Source organism: Montipora foliosa, chromosome 8, assembly GCF_036669935.1.
Source record: "Montipora foliosa isolate CH-2021 chromosome 8, ASM3666993v2, whole genome shotgun sequence".
Lineage (NCBI taxonomy): Eukaryota > Metazoa > Cnidaria > Anthozoa > Scleractinia > Acroporidae > Montipora > Montipora foliosa.
In genome coordinates, this window is record NC_090876.1 from 1,594,021 (window position 1) to 1,604,020 (window position 10,000).

General features: G+C 36.7%; 1 protein-coding gene across 2 annotated transcripts in view; it reads left to right on the forward strand.

Annotated features, from left to right (window-relative positions):
• Positions 1-6,010, forward strand: part of LOC138012737 (dorsal-ventral patterning tolloid-like protein 1) — a 14,130-nt gene extending 8,120 nt beyond the window's left edge. For both annotated transcript variants that reach the window (XM_068859613.1, XM_068859614.1), the window contains 3 exons: positions 1,114-1,548; positions 3,093-3,434; positions 4,461-6,010. In XM_068859613.1, coding sequence (XP_068715714.1) covers positions 1,114-1,548; positions 3,093-3,434; positions 4,461-4,636 — 953 coding nt within the window. In that variant the 3' untranslated portion in view covers positions 4,637-6,010. The remainder of the gene's footprint in view (positions 1-1,113; positions 1,549-3,092; positions 3,435-4,460) is intronic.
• Positions 6,011-10,000: the final 3,990 nt, after the last annotated feature.

Genomic DNA, 10,000 nt, shown 5'->3' on the forward strand with positions numbered 1-10,000 from the left:
AATGCACTAGTTAATTAAACCACTAACAGTTTACGGTCTCATTAGTCAGGCAGTATAATAATTTTGTGGAAAGAAATTAAAACAATCTTGAAAAGTGTCCTTTCTTCCATTTATCATCCACAAGCCTTGAGGGTTTCTTTTTCAAAGTCTAAACTCGTCTGTTGAATTAAAGATCGCTACCTTCCCTTATTCTGTGATTGCACTCACGTGATTAGCCCGCCGTGTTGGTGTCAAAACAATGGGAAAATGTAGCTCAAGTTTTGAGTAATAATAGAGTAAAATTCCCAAAAGACTTTCTCGCTATTGTTCTTTTCACCAACACGGCCGACGTAACGCCAGCTGCAACATCAAAGAATTCGTCCAATAGACCTAATCGGTTAACTCAATGCTGTACCCAATTCAAATCTCCCAGGACTAAGATTCTTTGTGTCTTGTATTTGCATGATAATGTAGCATTCATATTTAAATGATGTGGAAATACCTGGAACAAAACGTTTTATTTCCAAAGGGTTTGAATTGGGTACAACATTGAGTTAGCCGATTAGGTCTATTCTTCTGTGAAGAAGCAGGAGAGTACGACAATGAATATTTGCCGTAAAACAGTGAAAGTCATCCACAACTTCAAACAGTCATCCGCGTTGCCCTATTAACCTTAGTCATTCAAACTGCTTGCACCAGGCTTTTTCATTCACAACCAAAGACAACAAATAGAGTGCAGTGGGACAAACTAAACCTGATATTTTGGAGTCTTCACGTATTTCAGACAATTATTCTTAAGTCGAATCCTTAGTGCCCAGATAAACTGATTCAATAGCCAAAATTTCTATCAGTTGTTTTCATTGAAAATGCTGTCAAGTCAAACTATTTACCTGCAGTAACGAGCACTTGTACTTAACATTAAAATTTGCAGGTTTTTTTCTTTTTTCAATCAGTAAAAAAAAGAAATTAAAGTTAAAAGGTCTTTTTCGGGACTATTGCTCAAATCCACCAAATAAATCAACATAAATTGCAAATTCGCTTTCATTTGCGAGCCTACCCCCACCCCTCAGAACAATTTTTTGTTCACTGATGCAGTTGATTTCCCACTCTAACGTCTGCTTTATTATTCCTCAGGTGTGTGCACCGATAATAACAGATTCATTCAACTCAACTTGACTCATAATTCGACCGGGCGTATCTCTTCCCCAGACTACCCGCTCCAGTATGCCGCGGTCAGTGCCTGCTACTTCAGACTTCACGCGCCAGAAGGCTATCGCATTAAGCTTGACTTTACAACGTTAAATATTGCAGAAAACTGCGAGCATGAACAGAGAAGATCCGAGTGGATTCGAGTGGATGATGTTTTTACTACTGACTTTAACAGTGTTGCGTCATATTGGGGTACATTCTGTGGTCAGGTGCAGCCACCGGTGATCTACTCCACCAGAAATGAGCTCCAAATCTTTTTCACTTCAAATTATACTAGTAACGAAGCTGACAGGAATGCCCACCAAAGGCAAACGATTGACAGTTTAGGGTTTTATGCAATCTTTGGAGTGACTCCACAAGGTAACTATTTTTCGGGAGCTTAAGACTGCTTTACATGCACCGCGACGCAAGAATAAGCATCGCGCACACATGTGTTTCGTGTTTCTTGCGTTCGATCGAAGGAGAACGCGTCCCAATTTTGTTCAAATTGGGTGCTTGTGTGGTATTGTCAAAAAGAATCCAGATTTTACTACTGACTTTAACAGTGTTGCGTCATATTGGGGTACATTCTGTGGTCAGGTGCAGCCACCGGTGATCTACTCCACCAGAAATGAGCTCCAAATCTTTTTCACTTCAAATTATACTAGTAACGAAGCTGACAGGAATGCCCACCAAAGGCAAACGATCGACAGTTTAGGGTTTTTTGCAATCTTTGGAGTGACTCCACAAGGTAACTATTTTTCGGGAGCTTAAGACTGCTTTACACCGCGACGCAAGAATAAGCATCGCGCACACGTGTTTCGTGTTTCTTGCGTTCGATCGAAGGAGAACGCGTCCCAATTTTGTTCAGATTGGGTGATTGTGTGTTATTGTCAAAAAAATCCAGATTTTTCTCTGTAAGGGACAACTAAATAGCCACCCCGAAGATTCTTTTGTTGTTTGCAGGGGGACCCTCGCGTGGATTCTTGCAAGCGTTTTCGTCACACGCTTAGTGCAACCCTACAGAGAAACAGGCCAAGCGACTGTCGAACACACCTAAATAATCGGAGAGAGGGCTTTCCACAAGTTGCTCGAGATTTCCCAAAAAGTGGCCCGAAATGTCTCAAAAAGTTGCTCAAAAGTTGCTAAAAAAAAAGTCAAAAGTTGCTTTTGTAAAGAAACTTGCTCAAATGTTACTTAAAAAAGACAAAAATCTTTTTTTTGTCTTTGTTTGTTTCTCTTCTTTTAGTTAGTCTGATGCAAAAATGTGCAATCTGTACAAAAAAAGTAACATTTCTAAGCATTATTGTGCAATTTTGCGATGTAACCAGTGTCGATGAATAGACTTATTCACAAACAAATGTTTTTAGATTACTTAGTCTTGTCTAGAAAGACTACAAATTTCTCGGAATGCGAAAAGTTGCTACAAACGAAAAAAAAAAAACCGTTGCTCGAAGCACGAAAAGTTGCCAAAAAGTTCCCGAGAAACTTGTGGAAAGCCTTAATTGGAGATTACTACTAGAACTGCTGGTAAATTATCATGACGTCATAACGTTTCGGGACTTTATTTGACCTCATGCTTGTATCCTACCACGTAAAGAGTACCTTTAAAAATGCATTTTGTTGCTCGAGATCGTTTGACCGAGCTTTCGTGGTTGTACGTTATTTATAATCCGGAACCTGTATTGTAACAGAATAAAGCACAGGTAGTGGGGGTAACTTGTTTCTGGGGTCAACCTAGTAAGTACACCTGACTAGTGGAACAAGGAGATTTTAATGGAGCATCTTTCAGTCAAGAAAAGAGAGCAATTACATCTAAAGACTTGATTAGAAGGTACTCTAAAATACATATACCCCTAAAGGGACGTTTGAAATATTTCTGTCAAAATTATATATATTCCTTCCGTATTTATTCTTCTTCCTAGTTCACACAAGCCGGTGTCGCACAGACCTGATGGACAACTCCATCTCGATACAGAGTCATACAGGATCTATAGTAAGTCCAGGATATCCACATTCTTATCCAATCATAACTTGTACTTGGAACATTAAGGTCCCCGATGGTTACATCTTGGAGGTGACAATTAAAGACTTTGAAATGGATTGCACAGGAGGAAGTAAATTGATTGTTGGGGAGGACTCGTTCTGTGGATCTGACAAACCATATGGCGTCCTTTCGTCGGAGATGGACATGAAAATACAGATGATCGCAACAAAAGCAAAGGATAACAGCGGTTTTCTTGCGACATTTTCCATGGCAGAACAAGGTTGGTTAACTTTTTAATTTATCTAGTGCGAGAATCCGTATATTCATAACTGGAAAAGCAAAGAGCACCTTAGGTTCTGGATGACGAGTAGGTAACTCAGATCATAAGCGCATTCGATGTTTATTTACCAGCCTCGCGAGTTTCAAAGTAGATTGTTATACCTCCCAACTAAAATACGTTTTCCGATCGGAGGAGAACGTGTCACGTGTCATGTGTCGTGATCAGGTCGTGCACTTTTGAAACAGCGGCAAATTTGGATGCCAGCCGCGTCAAGCACATAATTTTTACGCAGTCATGGCAGCTAAACGGTTTCAAACAAGACCTGAAGCAGAAATTTTAACAAAGATTCAACATTTGTGATTTGAATGAACATTTATGATTTGCGACTTATTTTATATGCAAATTACTGGGATTCGTAACATTTTGCAAGTGAGTCGTAAGCTGACATCCATGTATTGTTCTATTTTGAGTTGGAAGGTATAACAAAACACTTAATGACTGGCCCCCCGCGAAACAGTGAGTTGTGTTTCCCCTCTACTCTCGATGTTCCCTTCGGCTTCGCCACGGGAAATACTGATGGTCTCGGGGAAACAAAACTCACTGTTTCCCTTGGGGCCAGTTATTAAGTGCTTATTGGGTCAGAAGGTTCACCGGAGAATAGGAAAGAGATCGAAGCGAGCTTTCTAAGCCACGAGGAAGACGAAAGACTTCATGGACAGTCCATCTTTCATGAAACTTGGCAACAATTTACCAAAAAATGACGTAAGAGCCGATTTTTGTACCTAATTAGCTATTCCGAGAAACGAGGGTTCAGGTTTCGGAAACAACAATCGTATAATGACGGTAACATTTTAAAATCGGCGCACGCCTTGTTGGCACATATTCATCAATATTTGGAAATTCCCGGACAGAAATCTCCATTTATCTCTTACCTCTATCATGGTTTCCTTTGAGAATTTTCTTGAATATTTCTATTAGAATTTCCTTTTGATTATAACGATGTCCTTGTTTTATTTATTTCTATAGAAATTGATATTGCGTCCATAATACCCTGGATAGTCATTCCTATTGTAGTTGCAGCCGTTGGCGTAACAATGTTCATAATGTGGAGAAGACGGACGACAGGGTTTGACCACAGATCTTCATTCAAGTCGAGTATAATAAACCGCATGAGGACTCAGTCAAGTGTTAGTCAGGCTTGATCCCCGACTGGGAAGAACTAATGCTAATGCTGGAAAGTAAGTTGGTTGCGAAAAATTGTTCCAACGAGATTGCTAGATGGATTCTTTTTAGTGTATTGAACCATTGTAAAGACTTTTTAGCAATTAAAGAGCAAATTGTACATTACACATTTGTCATCACTAAACCACACCAAAGATTTTTATGTCCTATCTACTTACTAGAGCACAATGAAGTATTTTAGTAGAGAATTGTCTAAGCTTCTTTTCAAGGAACATCTTCAGGTTTTCATAATACAATGTTTGCACTGATTAGCAGTGTCAGGCTGGTTTCTACTCCTTGAGTTAACGGCTGTTAGTACTCAACTAGGCAAATGCCATGAACATTTAGTGGAAATATTAAAAATGCTATTGCTTAGAGTTGATTAGTTTCTCTTTTGAAAATACAAACATAACTTATAGAGGTTATAATTGAGGAGCTCGTCTTTTAGGCTAGCCTAAATAATATATTCATGTAAGTCTCATAATCCCGAAACTTGGATAAGTGATGGGAAAAAAATGGTGGAATAAAATTCTCGTAGTGCACAGCTAAATAGGCAAGTAATATTCAATACTCGATTGGTGTGTATGCTGGCCACGTGCTCTCTCAATGACTCGCTTATGCTTGCGTCGCTAGTGAAAACAAGGCTTAAGACGCGCCAAAAATATTTTTGATGAATTTTGACAATATTCAACTGTATTTAATTCAATGATTCTTTTAATTACAGCAGTCTGATCTCGCGCTTGAAAACGTGCAGTTAACACAAGAGCACCTCAATTCCAGCATATGTGAAATTTGAACTCGTCTAAGCTTTGTGTTGTCATGGGTGACTTCAATTTGTGATTCCCATGCTTTAACTGGGGAATTTATAAATTTGTTATCTTCTTATTTTTTTTCAACCGCATATCCTCCAGCCTACTCCCATAACTAGTCACTCTGCTACTCTTATTAAAAACATATATTTTAAATTCTCTTGGGTTTGTTACATACAGTGGTAACATTTTATATTCATTAACTGATCATCTTCCGAACTTTCTGTCAATTGATTCAATCCATCCTCTTGCTTTAAACAAAAAGTCGTTTGTTAGGGTTTTCTCTAGATTTAATGAAGAATCGTTGACATCTGACTTTGGACGAGTTGACATGCATAACCTGTTTCTTGGCAAGGACAACATCAATGACATATTTTCCTGTTTTTTTAAACAAGTCTAATCAAATAATCAACTCCCATGCCAAGCCTTGGATTTCTTTACGCCTCAGAACTTCTATCAGTAATACATAGATTTAGCCAAGCCTAAAAGCGGAGCTCCCGGGTTGTTCTTTCTTACTGGCTCTAGGATTCGTGAAAATAAAGGCTTTGGAATTGTCCGTGTTTTGGTTTCCCGGTTTTTGCTTAATTATGTCAGTTTCTACGCCTCCTAACTAGTCAATTCCACGGTTAATTTCACCCGGAAAACCGACTGATCGTATGAATCTCGAAGAAATGAGTGCGATGTCAGTTTTTCCACCGAAATTTACTTTCGAATTGACCAGTTAGGCAATTAGTATTTTCTTGAATCGTAGGAGTTTTAAAAGAAAACAAGCAAATCCTCAGCAAGTTCGTGATATGGTTACGTGATACTGGTTACACTGGTATACATGGAAGGGTGGACGGACGGACGTACCTACCTACGTACGTACGGATGGTTGATGACGTCATAGCTAAAAAACCAAAATTTCTCGCATCGATGGGTTACTATATTTTCTTAACTATGGTGCTCTGCGCGCGCGCGCCTTTTCCTGTGTTTAAAATTCAAATGATACAGGACTAAGTTGAACCATTTAATTACCCTTCGTAAAAGGAAGTGTTATGAAGGTTATTTTAGGTGTAACAAATCAAACGTTAAAAATTTTCGGAAAGGCATAAAACAACTTGTTGCTCTTAAAAAAATTGGTTTTATCAACGGAGTTGATAATGTAAATTGGCCACCGTACAGAGATTCTAAAAGCTGACGTTTCGAGCGTTAGCCCTTCGTCAGAGCCCTTCGCCTTTCGCTCTGACGAAGGGCTAACACCCAAAACGTCAGCCCTTAGAATCTCTGTACGGTGGCCAATTTACATTATCAACTCTGTTGATAAAACCAATTTTTGTATACTACTTCCCCACCGACGCAGCACCACAGTTTCTTTAGAAACTACCCCTTCATTCATTTGTAGCTCTTAAACCTCAGGCTTATACAACTCGTACTAAAATCGTTTCTTCTTTTAATACTGGTTTAATTTGACTAAGGCCAGTGATATAGCAATGCGTTGAATCATTTTTTTGAAAATGTTGGCAAGTCTTTGATCCAGTATGAGACCAGCCTTCATTATGCAGTCGTGAAATAGCCCTGAAAAACTGTTTATCTATAAAAACTGCATTACAAAATTCATGGTGCTCACTTGATTTTCCTTGTGCACCATCAAAATACTGTAAAAATTATTCACCCCCCCTCCCCCCCCCCCCCCGCCCCCATTAAAATGTCTTAAAATGAAACTGGAATTTGTTTTCATGGCCCTCTAATAGCCTATGAAAATATCGTCTTTAGTACCAATACCATGAAAAGGCCGTGAAAATAAATTCACTAGTTCTATGATTTTCATGACCCTGAAAATAGACTCAAAACCTTTGGAACTAGTATGAAATTATAAGCAGAGAAAATGAGTGTTTTTCAACTAGGTATAATTGATTCTTTTTGTGCGTTAGTGTAAACTCGCACCGGTTTGAGTCGCCCCATCATGACTTTTTTTCGGTGATATCCTGTAAACAAACACAGAGCTAAGAGATGGAATTTGCGCCGCTGGAAAAGTCGCTGCGGTATCATGATAACACCCCCTTACTTACTACCAACGCACAGTGCCACTTGCCTTCAGCTTCCACAACATTCCATGCCGCTCCAAGGATTCGAACCCTCGCACCATAGGACATCCGAAAATACTTTTCCTCTGTATTAACCGCTTAGTCAGCGAATCAGCAACTGGAATCGCCTATTTGTTTTTTCTACCAATGAGTTTAAGCTGTTTCCAAGCCTTCACGACAACCGCCATTTCGCACAATCGTAAATGACGTAAAGTGAGACTTTCAGCTCATCCACACAGTTCAAAGGCCGCTGATGGAACTTTATGAATAAGTTAAAGGGTGCCTAAATTTATCTGAAGAAGAACGGAAACGCTCTGAGTCTCCAGTGCAACAAAAACAAAAATTGTTTGCAAGAGGTGGGCTTTTGATTCTAAAGGACAAATAGTCAAAGATTGTACGAAGTTTATTTACGTCGCTATGCAAAATGCACCAGTAAAAAAAGGCATCATTTCTAGTCATGATAACAAACAGATTTTCGCCGCAAACACAGCGTTCCCACTGTGAAAATAAAATGATGGTAGCACGGGCAAAAAGAACAACAAAAGATAACCTTTGCAGCTTAATCAAAGATAACAACTCGTCTCCGAACCACTGGTGTCATCATGTTGGAGAAAATGATTGTAAAAACAAAACACACAACCAGTCACAGAACAATTGCCCTTTTTTCGCATCAGATCAAAATACACAAAAGCAGACGTATAATGTTAATTTAACATTACAAAATGGCCATTTTAGAGTTAAACTAATAAACAAAGATTCACCAAATGAAGAGCTAAATATTTTAAAGTGCGTCGTCTGAAAAAAATTATCTATCTAAATAATATTTAATATGAGTGAAAAAATATTCAATTTCAATCATATCCGCCATGATCTATCAGATGAAAAAATTAAAGAAATAAAAGATTTGTATAAATATTATCACAAAAAATATTGGTGTTATAAAAAATGATTTCAACATTACAAAAAAATGCACCTATCAACCAATATTGGCTCAGCTTTATTAGTAGTTACTGGTACAATAGCAGGCGCTTTAACTCTTAATCCTATTACTTTAGGTTCTATTTCTGGAGCTGGCGTTCTTTTACAGACATATACTACCGCAAAAAAAGATGATCGAAAATTAGAAAATTGCAAATTTGCATATAAGTTATAATAATCTCTTAACTGAATTAAGAGATTCATTACGGTCTGGAGTATTTGATGAAAAATCATTTTTTAATAAATCTGTTGTATTTGATAATATTATTAATGATAATTGTGTTTCTATACCAGAAAAAAAATATGTATAACAAAAAATTCATAGTTCAATCAACAAACAAAGGTGATTCCGATATTTCTCATAATCATGCAAAGTCTTCTTGGATTTAGTAATTGGAACATTAAAATTCAAATTCCATTTTTCAAAAAGCTTGTGTATTATAAATTGTATTGATATTATCCTTTTTCTATCTTTGTTAACTATACGCAAAACTGTGCTTATAAGATCAAATGGTTTACAAACACGGTTTATAATATGTATTGATATTGCGAATTTGTTTTTCAGATCTATATCTGTTAATACATTATTAACATGGTATTTTCTTATATAGACTGACTTTTTCCTGATTTTATACATATTTTCATAAAAATCAATGTAATCTTTTTTTAAAAATTACATGATCTACTAAACCGCAATTTTGGCATGTCATTTGAAAGCCATCGACTAATATTCATTCTTTTTTTATCACAACAATTATCATCGTTATATGTTTTTATATCATCTTCATTATGTAAAATAACACAACAAAAAGGACATATTTTATACTCCTGTTTAAATAAATCTGTTTCATATAATTTTTCACAATACATTTATATATTAAGATACTAAAATAATTTTTTCCTGTTTCATTTACTTATGCGAATATTTAAACAAACTTGATGCATGCAACTTCACAAAATAATTTCACAAATTTGAAAAGTTTCACTAAAAAACTTTACAATTGTGAAGTAAATATGTGAAGCTTGTGGTTGGTTAAAAATCACGGGAAAACCCCTTTCTTTATTTCTGAGAATGTCATGCTTTGTGATTCTTTCATGTTCCATTTGATTTGATTATGCGAATATTTAATCATGTAGTTTTTTGTTTGGTAATATATATTTTTAAAACATATAGAGTAATTCTTTTAGTGAATTTTGAATCCAATGCAAAATCAAAACGCAGAGTCAAGCGCAAAATCCAATGCAAAATCCAACACAAAAATCCAATACAAAATTTATGCATATTTAATTAGTTTTAAAGTTGGTTTTTTGCGCTTTGTTAAAATCGTATTTAAACTTCGTTTTATTCAAATTTTTTTAAATACGCTAGTACCCCCAACTACTATACTACTCATGTAAATGTAAGTTTAGAATTTTTGCTGATGATACAAATATTTTCTACTCCTCTAAAAATATTAAAGACTTGGAATCAACTATAAATGAAGAACTTGTG